The sequence below is a fragment of the Oncorhynchus gorbuscha genome, linkage group LG05, assembly GCF_021184085.1.
Source record: "Oncorhynchus gorbuscha isolate QuinsamMale2020 ecotype Even-year linkage group LG05, OgorEven_v1.0, whole genome shotgun sequence".
Taxonomy (NCBI): Eukaryota; Metazoa; Chordata; class Actinopteri; order Salmoniformes; family Salmonidae; genus Oncorhynchus; species Oncorhynchus gorbuscha.
In genome coordinates, this window is record NC_060177.1 from 70,094,899 (window position 1) to 70,112,209 (window position 17,311).

At 46.0% G+C, this 17,311-nt stretch overlaps 2 protein-coding genes across 6 annotated transcripts in view; one reads left to right on the forward strand and one right to left on the reverse strand.

Annotated features, from left to right (window-relative positions):
- The window catches only part of LOC124036430 (ras GTPase-activating-like protein IQGAP1), a 91,571-nt gene that overhangs the window by 49,660 nt on the left and 24,600 nt on the right, over positions 1-17,311 (forward strand). The window contains exons 11-19 of one of the 4 annotated variants that reach the window (XM_046351011.1): positions 4,166-4,253; positions 4,408-4,571; positions 4,745-4,905; positions 7,681-7,805; positions 8,090-8,253; positions 15,772-15,798; positions 16,292-16,382; positions 16,557-16,724; positions 16,977-17,122. In XM_046351011.1, coding sequence (XP_046206967.1) covers positions 4,166-4,253; positions 4,408-4,571; positions 4,745-4,905; positions 7,681-7,805; positions 8,090-8,253; positions 15,772-15,798; positions 16,292-16,382; positions 16,557-16,724; positions 16,977-17,122 — 1,134 coding nt within the window. The remainder of the gene's footprint in view (positions 1-4,165; positions 4,254-4,407; positions 4,572-4,744; positions 4,906-7,680; positions 7,806-8,089; positions 8,254-15,771; positions 15,799-16,291; positions 16,383-16,556; positions 16,725-16,976; positions 17,123-17,311) is intronic. The other 3 variants (XM_046351012.1, XM_046351013.1, XM_046351014.1) reach the window with 3 other exon arrangements.
- Positions 12,465-15,221, reverse strand: LOC124036431 (proteinase-activated receptor 3-like). 2 transcript variants are annotated; one of them, XM_046351015.1, is made up of 3 exons: positions 14,938-15,221; positions 13,682-14,487; positions 12,465-13,532 (listed from the first exon to the last, which is right to left on the reverse strand). In XM_046351015.1, the coding sequence occupies exons 1-3, from the start codon at positions 14,999-15,001 to the stop codon at positions 13,218-13,220; spliced, it is 1,185 nt and encodes a 394-aa protein (XP_046206971.1). In that variant the 5' UTR covers positions 15,002-15,221; the 3' UTR covers positions 12,465-13,217. The 2 variants fall into 2 exon arrangements, with proteins under 2 accessions (XP_046206971.1, XP_046206972.1); XM_046351016.1 differs by having other exon boundaries at positions 13,313-14,487.

Genomic DNA, 17,311 nt, shown 5'->3' on the forward strand with positions numbered 1-17,311 from the left:
TCCAAATGATTTCTGAGGGAGTGCGTACATGCAGCTATCCTGTGTTGAGAGGTTAACAAAGAAACTGGATCCTTCTATGCTTAATTTATAGTTATTTATGCAACTTTAGTTGTGATTCAAATGTTGGGCTATATGTTCTCATTTTTAATACATTCTAAGGCTGCATGATGTGACCTAATAATGATTTGAAAAAATTTGCAAGTAGGCATGAGCTCTGCTTAGTTTCTTGTGCAGGCTGTACACCCTACAGCAGTCTCTCATTCACAATTTGACAAGCACTTGACATTCCTCGATTGTCCTGCCGACATCCCCCTCGTGTGGCTGCAATGCCCCCTAAAAAAATCCATGCCTTTTGCGGCCAATGGCCGTTGTGCCCTTGGGTTGAATATAATCATTATAATTCCCATCTCCCGGCTGCGTGCCCCGAAGCACCTCTCACTCACATGGCTCTCTCAGATATCTCAATTCTTATTAGCCAATGCCCATCATGTGATCGGGTCCTTCTCACAGGCATCTCGGCTCCGAAGTAGGCTACAAGGGAAGACCGACACATCGGGGACAGTTGTGGAATGCGATAGATCACAAATTAATACAACCACTCGCATCAAAAAAAGTTTTAAAAACAATGAGGCTGATGCAAGATCAGAACGTTTAGCTTAAAATGTTGATCAACTATTAGGCTGTTTCTTCACTTTATAAGCACAGCAATGTGCACATGGTAAGCTATAAGCGCAGCAATGTGCACATGGTAAGCTATAAGCGCAGCAGTGTGCACATGGTAAGCTATAAGCGCAGCAGTGTGCACATGGTAAGCTATAAGCGCAGCAGTGTGCACATGGTAAGCTATAAGCGCAGCAATGTGCACATGGTAAGCTATAAGCGCAGCAATGTGCACATGGTAAGCTATAAGCGCAGCAATGTGCACATGGTAAGCTATAAGCGCAGCAATGTGCACATGGTAAGCTATAAGCGCAGCAATGTGCACATGGTAAGCTATAAGCGCAGCAATGTGCACATGGTAAGCTATAAGCGCAGCAATGTGCACATGGTAAGCTATAAGCGCAGCAATGTGCACATGGTAGGCTATAAGCGCAGCAATGTGCACATGGTAAGCTATAAGCGCAGCAATGTGCACATGGTAGGCTATAAGCGCAGCAATGTGCACATGGTAAGCTATAAGCGCAGCAATGTACACTTGGTAAGCTATAAGCGCAGCAATGTGCACATGGTAAGCTATAAGCGCAGCAATGTGCACATGGTAAGCTATAAGCGCAGCAATGTGCACATGGTAAGCTATAAGCGCAGCAATGTGCACATGGTATCAAATCAAATTGTATTTGTCACATACACATGGTTAGCAGATGTTAATGTGAGTGTAGCGAAATGCTTGTGCTTCTAGTTCCGACAATGCAGTGATAACCAACAAGTAATCTAACTAACAATTCCAAAACTACTGTCTTATACACAGTGTAAGGGGATAAGGAACATGTACATAAGGATATATGAATGAGTGATGGTACAGAGCAGCATACAGTAGATGGTATCGAGTACAGTATATACATATGAGATGAGTGTGTAGACAAAGTAAACAAAGTGGCATAGTTAAAGTGGCTAGTGATACATGTGTTACATAAGGATGCAGTCGATGATGTAGAGTACAGTATATACATATGCATATGAGATGAATAATGTAGGGTAAGTAACATTATATAAGGTAGCATTGTTTAAAGTGGCTAGTGATATATTTACATCATTTCCCATCAATTCCCATTATTAAAATGGCTGGAGTTGGGTCAGTGTCAATGACAGTGTGTTGGCAGCAGCCACTCAATGTTAGTGGTGGCTGTTTAACAGTCTGATGGCCTTGAGATAGAAGCTGTTTTTCAGTCTCTCGGTCCCAGCTTTGATGCACCTGTACTGACCTCGCCTTCTGGATGATAGCGGGGTGAACAGGCAGTGGTTCGGGTGGTTGATGTCCTTGATGATCTTTATGGCCTTCCTGTAACAACGGGTGGTGTAGGTGTCCTGGAGGGCAGGTAGTTTGCCCCCGGTGATGCGTTGTGCAGTCCTCACTACCCTCTGGAGAGCCTTACGGTTGAGGGCGGAGCAGTTGCCGTACCAGGCGGTGATACAGCCCGCCAGGATGCTCTCGATTGTGCATCTGTAGAAGTTTGTGAGTGCTTTTGGTGACAAGCCGAATTTCTTCAGCCTCCTGAGGTTGAATAGGCGCTGCTGCGCCTTCTTCACGACGCTGTCAGTGTGAGTGGACCAATTCAGTTTGTCTGTGATGTGTATGCCGAGGAACTTAAAACTAGCTACCCTCTCCACTACTGTTCCATTGATGTGGATAGGGGGGTGTTCCCTCTGCTGTTTCCTGAAGTCCACAATCATCTCCTTAGTTTTGTTGACGTTGAGTGTGACGTTGAGTGTGAGGTTATTTTCCTGACACCACACTCCGAGGGCCCTCACCTCCTCCCTGTAGGCCGTCTCGTTGTTGTTGGTAATCAAGCCTACCACTGTTGTGTCGTCCGCAAACTTGATGATTGAGTTGGAGGCGTGCGTGGCCACGCAGTCGTGGGTGAACAGGGAGTACAGGAGAGGGCTCAGAACGCACCCTTGTGGGGCCCCCGTGTTGAGGATCAGCGGGGAGGAGATGTTGTTGCCTACCCTCACCACCTGGGAGCGGCCCGTCAGGAAGTCCAGTACCCAGTTGCACAGGGCGGGGTCGAGACCCAGGGTCTCGAGCTTGATGACGAGCTTGGAGGGTACTATGGTGTTGAATGCCGAACAGCATTCTCACATAGGCATTCCTATTGCTATAATTGCAGCAATGTGCACATGGTAAGCTATAAGCACAGCAATGTGCACATGGTAAGCTATAAGCACAGCAATGTGCACATGGTAAGCTATAAGCGCAGCAATGTGCACATGGTAAGCTATAAGCACAGCAATGTGCACATGGTAAGCTATAAGCACAGCAATGTGCACATGGTAAGCTATAAGCGCAAATGTTCTAAAATGCAATCAATTAGCGGGAAAAAAACATTCTCAAAAGTGACTGTAAATGCGATTATACATGTAATGCTTTATTATAAAGGTGCATTTTTATGGTGAAAATCATGTTCCCCAAACTTGAAGCTCACGTGCCGCTTTATGTATGCCAGTTAGGCTCTACACCGGTTGTAAAGCAGATTAGTGTACTTAATTTTAAGAAATTATTTGGCCCCTCTAGTTGTAATACAAACCGTATCAAAATATATATGTCCATGGGCTAGGCAACTATAATTTTGAAAAACTCGCAAAAAAAAGACATGCTCTGTTTCTTGCCTTACTGCACACAAGCTGGGCATCATTCACAAGATATAGCCTATCACTTGTGAATGATATATATTCATATTGTCAGACTATTCTTGATTTAATCTTGTCTTTACATATATTATTTAGTATATGTGTGAAATAAGTTTTGATTTAGAATGTACCATTATCATGCGCCTGTCTCGGAACAAGGGCAGGGTAAAAACAATACTTGTCATCTCTGCACTTAAATGGCAAACAGAGGACACTTTTCCCATTGTTCATTATTCACGCCAGCCAGGGAGGCTATACTCCTATTGTAAAGCAAAGCAATGTGCTTCATATTAGGAAAGTTGAGAAATAAATATAGTAGGCCTAGCAAATAGAAAGCTGATGGGATCCTCCTCTTTTTAATAGAGTCCATCAAAACTCTGAAATGTTGCGCAACAAGAGCTCATGGGCTCTCATGAAGTGTTTGATTCGATTTTCGAATACATTTGCATTGATGTCAGAGTGATTAGAGGGCCAATAGAGTGCTGAGTACAAGGCAGCTAGCAAGTTTGATGGGCTACTAATGACCAGCAGCAGCATCAGAGCTTGGAGAAGCCTAGTTGTTGTGACTTTAGTGGAATTTGACTGCGTCATGACTCGAGACCGCCGGTGTGGCGATAATACGGTCACCATAACAGCCCTAGTTGGGGATATAAGGTATCCCATAAAAATAATTGAGAATGCCTACACACTTTGTTTGCCTTTAAGAGCATAAGATGACAGTCTTAATTCATTGATGCAAGTTGCATTAGTGTTACAGAACCCAGAATTTTCTATTGAATTGAACTTGTCACCCAAACACTTTCTCCGTGGACCTCAGGACGCTGGAGGTGCAGTGATGCTGGAGAGGGAGGAGATTCAGAGGGTGGTCATATCCTGTAACGACTTTGCTGAGGCAGAGAAACGAAGTAAGCACCCCTCACCCTCCATCACTCTCATTTTGTAATATTCCCCAGTGTTTCAAAGTTCAGTGTTGGTACTATAAGTATGTATGTGTGTGTATGTCTTTGCCCCTATAGTACAGTTAATATGAAAATGTTGTATGATATTTTTTCCATGCAGAACTGGAGGCCATTACAGCGATCAACTCTGCCATTCGTCATGGAGTAGCAGCAGAGACTATAGAGGAGCTGATAAACCCAGAGGCCCAGCTCCCCATAGTCTACCAGACTGCTGCCAACCTCTACCAGACCGAACTGTTCAGCCTGCAGATACAGGGACCAAAGGTGACACACACACACATTACTCTTTTCTTATTTTAAGCTACAATATAATGTTGTACAGATGTGGTTGCTGGTTTTCACACCCGAGCTAGGTTGGCCGGTGGGCAGACTGTTGTGCGAGTGTATCTGGTTGTATGTCCAGTATATGATCACTAATCTCTGGTTGAATCTAACAGGCAGGCCTGGGGCATGAGGAGCTGTCTGTTGCAGTGGAGATGCTGTCTGCGGTGGCGGTGCTCAACGAGGTTCTGGACACCAAGGAACCCCAGGCTGTCACTGAACAGCTTTCTGACTCTCCTCTGGGCTTCAGCAACATGGACCACAACAACCTGCACAGGTAGCTAACACCACCAACACCATCACAACCTGCACAGGTAGCGAACACCACCATCACAGGTAGCTAACACCACCAACACCATCACAGGTAGCTAACACCACCAACACCATCACAACCTGCACAGGTAGCTAACACCACCAACACAGGTAGCTAACACCACCAACACAGGTAGCTAAACACCACCAACACAGGTAGCTAAACACCACCAACACAGGTAGCTAACACCACCAACACAGGTAGCTAACACCACCAACACAGGTAGCTAACACCACCAACACAGGTAGCTAACACCACCAACACAGGTAGCTAACACCACCAACACCACCATCACAACCTGCACAGGTAGCTAACACCACCATCACAACCTGCACAGGCAGCTAACACCACCAATGCCATCACAATCTGCACAGGCAGCTAACACCACCAATGCCATCACAATCTGCACAGGCAGCTAACACCACCAATGCCATCACAATCTGCACAGGTAGCTAACACCACCATCACAACCTGCACAGGTAGCTAACACCACCATCACAACCTGCACAGGCAGCTAACACCACCAATGCCATCACAACCTGCACAGGTAGCTAACACCACCAATGCCATCACAATCTGCACAGGTAGCTAACACCACCAATGCCATCACAATCTGCACAGGTAGCTAACACCACCAATGCCATCACAACCTGCACAGGTAGCTAACACCACCAATGCCATCACAATCTGCACAGGTAGCTAACACCACCAATGCCATCACAATCTGCACAGGTAGCTAACACCACCAACGCCATCACAACCTGCACAGGTAGCTAACACCACCATCACAGGTAGCTATCACCACCAACACCATCACAGGTAGCTAACACCACCAACACCATCACAGGTAGCTAACACCACCAACACCATCACAACCTGCACAGGTAGCTAACACCACCAACACAGGTAGCTAACACGACCAACACAGGTAGCTAACACGACCAACACAGGTAGCTAACACGACCAACACAGGTAGCTAACACGACCAACACAGGTAGCTAACACGACCAACACAGGTAGCTAACACGACCAACACAGGTAGCTAACACGACCAACACAGGTAGCTAACACCACCAACACCACCATCACAACCTGCACAGGTAGCTAACACCACCATCACAACCTGCACAGGCAGCTAACACCACCAATGCCATCACAATCTGCACAGGCAGCTAACACCACCAATGCCATCACAATCTGCACAGGTAGCTAACACCACCATCACAACCTGCACAGGCAGCTAACACCACCAATGCCATCACAGCCTGCACAGGCAGCTAACACCACCAATGCCATCACAATCTGCACAGGTAGCTAACACCACCAATGCCATCACAATCTGCACAGGTAGCTAACACCACCAACGCCATCACAACCTGCACAGGTAGCTAACACCACCAACGCCATCACAACCTGCACAGGTAGCTAACACCACCAACGCCATCACAACCTGCACAGGTAGCTAACACCACCATCACGCCATCACAACCTCAGGTAGCTAACACCACCATCACAGGTAGCTATCACCACCAACACCATCACAGGTAGCTATCACCACCAACACCATCACAGGTAGCTAACACCACCAACACCATCACAGGTAGCTAACACCACCAACACCATCACAACCTGCACGGGTAGCTAACACCACCAACACGGGTAGCTAACACCACCAACACGGGTAGCTAACACCACCAACACGGGTAGCTAACACCACCAACACAGGTAGCTAACACCACCAACACAGGTAGCTAACACCACCACCACCACCATCACAACCTGCACAGGCAGCTAACACCACCAACACCATCACAACCTTCACAGGTAGCTAACACCACCAACGCCATCACAACCTTCACAGGTAGCTAACACCACCAACGCCATCACAACCTGCACAGGTAGCTAACACCACCAACGCCATCACAACCTTCACAGGTAGCTAACACCACCAACGCCATCACAACCTTCACAGGTAGCTAACACCACCAACGCCATCACAACCTTCACAGGTAGCTAACACCACCAACACCATCACAACCTGCACAGGTAGCTAACACCACCAACACAGGTAGCTAACACCACCAACACCATCACAACCTGCACAGGTAGCTAACACCACCAACGCCATCACAACCTTCACAGGTAGCTAACACCACCAACGCCATCACAACCTGCACAGGTAGCTAACACCACCAACGCCATCACAACCTTCACAGGTAGCTAACACCACCAATGCCATCACAACCTTCACAGGTAGCTAACACCACCAACGCCATCACAACCTTCACAGGTAGCTAACACCACCAACGCCATCACAACCTGCACAGGTAGCTAACACCACCAACGCCATCACAACCTGCACAGGTAGCTAACACCACCAACGCCATCACAACCTTCACAGGTAGCTAACACCACCAACGCCATCACAACCTTCACAGGTAGCTAACACCACCAACGCCATCACAACCTGCACAGGTAGCTAACACCACCAACGCCATCACAACCTGCACAGGTAGCTAACACCACAACTGTCTGTCATATCACAGGTAACCCCACAACCATGTCACTCATGAGGAAACTCTCTCACAGATGCACACAGATAACACCTAGAATTGTCAGTCTGCCGAATATGTAACCTCCCTTGGCCTCCCCCTCTCTCTCCTCCTTTCCCCTCCCACTCTCTCCTCTTCCACTTTCCCCCTATACCACTATCCATCCCCCTCTCCCTCTGTCTCTCAGGTACGCAGACACTCTGATCAGCCTCAGAGCCGACAGTCTGTCCCGCGGCCTGGAGTTCCTCACCTGGAATGATGTTCAGAAGACCATCGACACAGTCAATCTGCAGGTCCACGAGGAACACGAGCGTAGGTCACATCCTCTTAACCTCTGCATCCCTAATGCAACCCTATTCCCTATTTAGACCAGGGCCCATAGGGGATAGGGTGCTAAGTCCAACCATTTCACTAAGGCTGGTAGAATAGTCTGCAGTCTCCAATAAATAAATCCACACACTATAAATCTGAAATGTACATGAAGTAGTACTGCGTTCAGTGTCATTATGGTTGTTCACCTGCTGCTTGGTGCAGTTCAACTCTAACCCTGACTGTCAAGCTCACTACATGTGCTGTCTGTCTCATTCCCCCTCTAGGTATTATTGCTATATCTGAGATCAATGAGGCACTGAGCTCTGATGACCCTAACCAGACCCTCTCTGCCCTGCTCCTGCCCACGGCCAAACTGCAGGGAGTCAACCCAGCCACAGCCAAACACTACCACGACGTCCTGCAGAACACCAAGCTAATCATCTGCAAGGTATTGTACTGCCAGCCATTATGAGATCCTACACTGAGTGTACAAAACATGGATTGTGTGTGTGTGCCACTCAGAGGGTGAATGGGCAAGACAAAAGATTTAAGTACCTTTTGATGAATGGGGTATGGGAGTAGTTGCCAGGCTTACCGGTTTGTATGTCAAGAACTGCAATGCTGCTGGGTTTTTCACTCAACAGTTTCACATGTGTATCAAGAATGGTCTACCACCCAAAGGACACCCAGCCAACTTGACACAACTGTGGGAAGTATTGGAGTCATGGGCCAGCATCTCTGTGGAATGCTTTCAACACCTTATAGAATCCATGCCCATGATTAGGCTTTATGCACATTCCATGATCGAACGTTCTAAACACACTTCCTATCGGTCTGGCAATTTCCGGTCAGTCTAGTTGTTATCAACGATACCACTATGTCGCAGTTTTTTTACTAGGTGTCTTCAGGACTTGCCTCAAATTAATATTGTTCATCAAATTGTTACATCAGCCTCTGAGACTCCAGCTAGCAAGAATGAAATACATTTCATGGACAGAGTGCTACTCAGAGGCTCGGGATCACAGCTGTTGATCAGATCTTACAGATCTAGGTTGCCCTATTCACTATATAGTGCGTTACTTTTGAACAGCGCCCAGTGCTCTGGTCAAAAGTAGCACACTATATAGGGAATATGGTGCCATTTGGGACGCACACTAGATCTGTAACCTAGACTTAATAAGAGGGAGGGCCGGAGACATGAATGAGATGGTCACTGATTAATGGGAGCATGCTATAACAGGTCTGTCTGGAGCACAGGTATGAACCAGCCCTCACCTTTATCTAAACCCTGCTCCTTCTATCAATATGGACCATTTTAAATATTCAGTAAAATGAGAATTAATTAACAAATGAATGTATGGGAATAGGCCCACATGAATACACTTCATGTGTACTGAAAGGGTATTATTTTCAAGTTGTCATTGTGAACAAGACATAACAGTACATGAAGGTAACTTTGAAGTAGTCATGTCCTTTTTGGCTCCAACACTGTCTGGTTTCTTAACATCCTCTGGGAGAATTGTTTTTGTCATCACTGTTGCCGCCAGCTGGCTTTTCAGGACATCCTTGCTGATGAAGTACACAAATGAAACCATCAATACTAGAATGGACATGAAACCTTCTATGACGGTATAAATGGTCAGCGATTTTGGTAAGGCAGTTGGTAAGCCATCAGTCAGCCAGTGCTGTGATAAGATATTGTGGAAAACAATGCTTTTTAAGATTATCTGCACAGTATGTTTGTTAGCTAGCCAGCCAGACAGTTTAAGTGTAGTGATTCCACACATTTTTTAAATGATCTGCCAACATTCCATTCCATGCAGTTAATCCACAGCCATACACTGGCTCAAATCAGTTGATGATAGGACTTAGAGCAACAAGTACTGTATCATATTATAACACTTACAGCTTTCCAAGAAAGAAAAAATATGTTTACGTAGATTGTAGAGGCTATTTATCAAATTTAATTTGTCACATACACATGGTTAGCAGATGTTTATGCGAGTGTAGCGAAATGCTTGTGCTTCTATTTCCGACAATGCAGTAATATACAACAAATAATCTAACCTAACAATTTCACAACTACCTTATACACACAATTGTAAAGGAATGAATAAGAATATGTACATAAAAAAAATATATATGAATGAGTGATGGTATATAACGGCATAGGCAAGATGCAGTGGATGGTATAGAGAACAGTATATACATATGAGATGAGTAATGTAGGGTATGTAAACATATGAAGTGGCATTGTTTAAAGTGGCTAGTGATACATTTATTACATCAATTTTTCCATTATTAAAGTGGCTGGAGTTGAGTTAGTATGTTGGCAGCAGCCACTCAATGTTAGTGATGGCTGTTTAACAGTCTGATGGCCTTGAGATAGAGGCTGTTTTTCAGTCTCTCGGTCCCTGCTTTGATGCAACTGTACTGACCTCGCCTTCTGGATGATAGCGGGGTGAACAGGCAGTGGCTCGGGGGGTTGTTGTCCTTGATGATCTTTTTGGCCTTCCTGTGACATCGGGTGGTGTAGGTGTCCTGGAGGGCAGGTAGTTTGCCCCCGGTGATGCGTTGTGCAGACCTCACTACCCTCTGGAGAGCGGTGCAGTTGACGTACCAGGCGGTGTTACAGCCCGACAGGATGCTCTCGATTGTGCATCTGTAAAAGTTTGTGAGTGTTTTTGGTGACCAGCTGAATTTCTTCAGCCTCCTGAGGTTGAAGAGGCACTGCTGCGCCTTCTTCACCACCCTGTCTGTGTGGTTGGACCATTTCAGTTTGTCCGTGATGTGTATGCCGAGGAACTTAACTTTCTACCCTCTCCACTCCTGTCCCGTCGATGTGGATAGGGGGGCTGCTCCCTCTGCTGTTTCCTGAGGTCCACGATCATCTCCTTTTTGTTTTGTTGACGTTGTGTGAGGTCATTTTCCTGACACTACACTCCGAGGGCCCTCACCTCCTCCCTGTAGGCCGTCTCGTCGTTGTTGTTAATCAAGCCTACCACTGTAGTGTCGTCTGCAAACTTGATGATTGAGTTGGAGGCGTGCATGGCCACGCAGTCGTGGGTGAACAGGGAGTACAGGACAGGGCTGAGAACCCTTGTGGGGCCCCAGTGTTGTGGATCAGCGGGGTGGAGATGTTGTTGCCTACCCTCACCACCTGGGGGCGGCCCGTCAGGAAGTCCAGGACCCAGTTGCACAGGGCGGGGTTGAGACCCAGGGTCTCAAGCTTGATGACACGTTTGGAGGGTACTATGGTGTTAAATGCTGAGCTGCAGTCAATGAACAGCATTCTCACATAGGTATTCCTCTTGTCCAGATGCGTTAGGGCTGTGTGGTTGCGATTGCATCGTCTGTGGACCTATTTGGGCGGTAAGCAAATTGGAGTGGGTCTAGGGTGTCAGGTAAGGTGGAGGTGATATGGTGCTTGACTAGTCTCTCAAAGCACTTCATGATGACGGAAGTGAGTGCTACAGGGCAGTAGTCATTTAGATCAGTTACCTTAGCTTTCTTGAGAACAGGAACAATGGAGGCCCTCTTGAAGCATGTGGGAACAGCAAACTGGGATAAGATTTGAATTTAATATGTCTGTAAACGCACCAGCCGGCTGGTCTGCGCATGCTCTGAGGACGCGGCTGGGGATGCCGTCTGGGCCTGCAGCCTTGCGAGGGTTGACACGTTTAAATGTTTTGCTCACGTCGGCTGCAGTGAAGGAGAGCCCACAGGTTTTGGTAGCGGGCCGTGTCAGTGTCACTGTATCGTCCTCAGTGCGAGCAAAGAAGTTGTTTAGTCTGTCTTGGAGCAAGACATCCTGGTCTGCGACGGGGCTGATTTTCCTTTTATAGTACGTGATTGACTGTAGACCCTGCCACATACCTCTCATGTCTGAGCCGTTGAATTGCGCCTCTACTTTCTCTCTATACTGACGCTTAGCTTGTTTGATTGCCTTGCGGATGGAATAGCTACACTGTTTGTATTCGGTCATGTTTCCGGTCACCTTGCCCTGATTAAAAGCAGTGGTTCACGCTTTCAGTTTTGTGCGAATGCTGCAATCAATCCACAGTTTCTGGTTTGGGAATGTTTTAATACAAGCTGTGGGTATGACATCGCCGATGCACTTGCTAATAAACCCGCTCACCGAATCAGCGTATTCATCAATGCGGACCATTTCCCAGTCCACGTGATCGAAGCGATCTTGAAGCGTGGAATCCGATTGGTCAGACCACCATTGAACAGACCTGAGCGCGGGAGCTTCCTGTTTTAGTTTCTGTCTATAGGTTGGAAACAACAAAATGGAGTCGTGGTCAGCTTTTCCAAATGGAGGGCAGGGGAGGGCCTTATATGTGTCACGGAAGTTAGAATAGCAATGATCTAGGGTTTTGCCAGCCCTGGTTGCGCAATCGATATGCTGATAGGATTTACACTTGCAAAGCACACAGGTGGACTTTATTTAACTAATTACGTGACTTCTGACGGTAATTCTTTGCACCAGATCTTATTTAGGGGATTCGTGGCAAAGGGGGTGAATACATATGCACACACCAATTTTAATTTTCTTTTTAAAATTTTTGAAACCAGTTATTTTTTTCATTTCACTTTCATAATTTGGAGTATTTTGTTTATGTCCATTACATGAAATCGAGAAAAAAAAAAATACAAATCCATTTAAATTGCAGGTTGTAATGCAACAAAATAGGAAAAATGCCAAGGGGATGAATACTTCTGCAAGGCACTGTATGTCCTGGAAAGTTGGCTGTTGCTTACAATGTCATTCTAGTCACGTTATTGCACGTTAGCAGCAACCATCCCAGTATAGGGATACCGATCCTGTAGAGGTTATTAACTAGAATATTAACACTGATTGACATAGACTGTACCAAAGCTAGCCAAAGTGCCATTTTTGTGATGATGACACAAACATTATATTAAGCAGGACATTCATACAAGCTTTACAGTCCAATTATAATCCAGAAGTAGTGTGAAATGCAGTCAGTCATAAGAATGGCGGAACCCATTTACCGGGATTTCCCACCCAAAACAACTCTTTTCCCAGGATAAATAACTGCGAGAAACCGGTAAATTATAATAAAATATTTTTATGAATAGCATAGTCTGAAATGGAACTGTTAAATTGTATGCAATGTCTACATCTGGCTTCACTACAACCTCTGCATGATGAATCAACTCTTAGGGTGGGGACAGACCCATCTCAGTATGGAGTGCAGTACACAATGCAAGTAGACCTATCATCTCATTATGGTCACTATTTTTTTTTCTTTCTTGTGACAGGTAGGCCTGCGTTTGCTGCAGCATAACCTATACCACAGTAATATAAAGACCGAATGCGTGTCTAATTTACCCAACTCCATCTGGCTTTTGAGGGTCACCTTGTTTTTTAATTGTAAATTATTATTATTTTGCAGCTGTTTTAAAACTCTGCAGCAGTCTATCACTCGAATAGCATTGCTTTAAATCGGCCTTCTTTCTCTCACACACACACACACACACACACACACACACACACACACACACACACACACACACACACACACACACACACACACACACACACACACACACACACACACACACACACACACACACACACAGAGAGAGAGTCTCTACACCGGAACAGCAAGTCTCTGAGGTGTCCTTCTGAGCGAAGCAAAGCGTAGTCTGGAGGCGGTTGTCCTGGACATGAGCACACACAGGAATGGGTCCAGACAGCTGTGGAAACAGCACAGACACACTGCAGCGCTGGTGTAAACATACATCCCGTCCTCTCCACTGGTGGACAGCCTCACATAGTGGGCAATATGGAGGATGCCACTGGGAGCGAAACACACAGTAAAGATGAGGAAGACCAGTGTACTGACCCTGATGAAGGGTGTCCAGTCGAGGCCTGAGCGAACCAGGTGCCACACCACCGCCACATGGGTCCAGGCACAGGTCACAAATGGCACGAGGAACCCTAAGCAGACCAGTGTCAGCCTGTAGGGCACCAGCAGGGCATGGGAATCCTCCTCCAGGGGCAGTATGTCATGGCAGGTGATGAGGCCCATACGGGGCAGCAAGAAGCTCTGCCTCACCAGGAGCTCTGGTACCACAGCTGCTCCAAACAGGCCCCACATGCCCAGGCTTGCCCCCAGCGTCCAGGCCTTCTTGGGCAGCCGACTGTAGAGGAAGGGCCTCACCACAGCCAGGTAGCGCTTGAGGCTGATGCACGCGATGGTGTGGGCAGAGCAGTAGACGTTGCAGTAGAAACAGGCGGTGACGATGCGACAGGCCACCTCGCCGAACACCCAGTTGTTTCCGTTGAGGTGGTAGTGGATGCGGAGGGCCAGGGAGAGCAGAAGGAGCAGGTCGGAGAGGGCCAAGCTCAGGTAGAGGACAGCCATGGAGTAGGACCTGGCCCGGAGCCTCAGGAAGGCCAGGATGAAAGCGTTAGAGGGGATGCCCACTGCCATGGCCAGGAGATAGGCTGAGGGGATGAGCCTGGTGCTGAGGAGCCCCGTGGTGTAGGCTGCTGCAGGGTCCTCCAGCCTCACATCCAGCCCAGGGGACAGAGGGACCAGGCTGGGGGGCCCTGTCTCAGCTGTACAGTTGGACTGGTATTCCCTGCCTTTGAACGTCTTTGGTTTCAACACATCTGGGACCGTTCTTTTTGTCTTGAGTTTCTTCTCTGTTTGTGGTAAAATAGGGGGAAGAATATTTCCATAGATTTTAATTCACATAAGAGGTTTTATACTTTGCATACATAGTCATGAAACACAGTATAAAATGGGAATGTCGTTTTAAAGTTGGTTATCTGAAAATTCTGTTTAAAACATGTATGATGATTTAGGCTTCATCATACATGTGACCAAATGTGACAGTGTACTGGGGGAAGAGTGAATCTCCGTGTGTATGTTGTCAAGCTGAACACTTTCTGGCATAACATTTGGTTAGACAAAACATGTCTTTTTTTCCTGTTTGAGGGGAAATGGACCTGTTCAACCCAGCTTAAAGAACTAACAATAAACAGCATTACCAAGTAGATAAAAAGTACCAAATGTAATATGAAATTCCAAGGTTAAGGTTCTTAGAGGTTCTATAAAATCCTAATGAGACATGTAAAAAGAAAGTGACTTACCATTGTCCTGGAGAGAGAGTCCTACCAACAGACAGAAGAGTATCCCAGATAGTAGGTTTGCCATGTCTTTCTCCTATCTCCTCCACGTTATTATTCCAACTCAGTCCTCTGGTTCTTCAGTAGACCTGCTATAGTCTAGTTGTCCACTAGCAGGATCAACCACTAGCAGGATCAACTGGCCATCCAGACTGCTGGTTCACATGGTCAGACAGGCTACTGTACTGTCCACACTCCGATAGTGTGAACACTGAACCATCAGGCTGTATGCATTTTGTGTGTGTATTTTTTTCATGTCCAGGCCTGAAACTGAATTCCTGTTCTCTTTATCAGCAGCTATTTGCTGATTCGTTGTAGTGGGAGGAGACATTCGTTGCAACACCCTAATAGTTTACAGTTTGTCCATTTCTCACTTTGGTTTTTCCCCTTAGTGTCCTATTATGCCATTCTCAGGAAGACCTTTGGCTGTTTCAATGTTATGGGTTTATTGTGCAAGTTTCTGTGACTGAAGATCTTCTTGACTAATAGAAACTGACTAGCCTAATGTTACAGTAACAATATTGACTGCATGTCCTAAAGCTATTCAGATACTGTACGGTCAGTGGGTAATTCTCAGGTCAAAATCAGATCCACTTCATGGCAGAAACCAAAGGGGCATGTTTTCCCTTGACTTCCTTCCTTCCTGCCTGCCTTTTTTGTGGTTAGGGAGAATAAACGTTCAGTGAGGTTTTTCTGCTATTTTAGGTGGTGTTTGAGCCCCCATGACCAATGTTGTGGACCGAGCTGAAGATGTTTTGGCCACTAAATAACAATCTGTGTTGTAACATTTTCCATCAGGTCTTACCTCTGGACACAGAGGAAATGGTAGAGCCTCTTGTTCATGCTGGAGCTGTTTTCCTAGCTGTTAATATGCTTCATACCTGAGCTTCAAATACTTGAACAATCTTTACAAATAATTTATCTGTGCCTGTTTGAGCTTGCCTGGCTTAATAAACCAATAGAAAGACCCTGTCCATTTGGCCTGAAGTGCTCAAACTATTTAAAATGGTAGTACCCTCCAAACGTGTCATTTAAAATGATTTTGTATTTGGACCCAGGTATGATGTATTTAGCTGTTGCTTTGGAATGCCAACTGTACATGTGCTGTCTTGGATAGTGTTTGGAAAAATAACATTCATTTAGGGCTCAATCCTAACTTGAGATTTGTGGTCCTAACTCGAGCGCTAAAATTACAGCAAAGTTCTAATTATATGTGGACATCTCAAGCTAGAATTTGGCATTGCATTGTTTGTTTTTGTTTGTGTGGTCTACCACTCTGAAAAGCAGAGATTGACTCAGTATGTGTCTGTGACTCCAGAGCTCAGGGGATGAGTCTGCTGTGCTGTGGCTCAATCAGATCCAAGAAGGCATACACACAGCCAACCAAGATGAAGAGGAGGCTCTCACATGTAGGCCCACCATACCCACTCACAACCACATGCTCTAAACCATCAACAAATAATATCTTAGAAGTTCTTCACCATTCAAATGTCTTAACTCCAGCCACTGGATATGAGTGTCTGATTAAATGACCAAAATGTAAAATGTCATAACTGTTCCTTTGTGTGTTTCATCTGTGGCAGTGGCTGGAGCAGTGGCAGACATCAACAGGGAGGTGGCGGCGGGAGACTCCCAAATGACCCTGCAGGCCCTCCAATCACCCCTGCCAGGGCTGAGAGGGGTTCTGTCTGAGTGTGCAGACACCTACCAGACACAGCTGGGCCAGCGCCAGGACCTCAACGTTACTACTGGTAACCTGGCATACAATCTGCTTTATAAATCAGTTTATAACTCATTTGTACACCTACACTGTAATAGACTAAAGAAGCATTTATGGATGTTTGTTCTCTCGTCAAGACACTTTCTCTCACACAATTCAATACATTATCCTCCCAACTTGTCTTAACGTGTAATGTCAAATGCTGAGATTAGGATGGTCTCAGGTTAGGATTCATCCCTATTCAGGATTCCTCTCGAAGTGTATGACATGTTGTTTCCTCTAGCAGGCAGCAGTGACAGTGTGTGGGTGAAACACCAGATCAAGGGAGGTTATGACTACTACTACAACCTGGAGAACAGAGAGGGGACCTGGGAGGAGCCAGAGGACTTCACACACAACAGCACACAGCTCCGCAGAGAGGAAATACAGGTACATACACACCTGCTTGTATGTTGGAGAAATACCTTTCTACATTAGAATTGATGAAAATATGTTACTTAAAATGTTGGGACAATTTACAAATAACATTCTCATACTAAATTACACTTCACCATCGACCACGTAACATGTTATAAGTCATGTATAATGTATAACAACACTGGAAGACTATTCATGTGT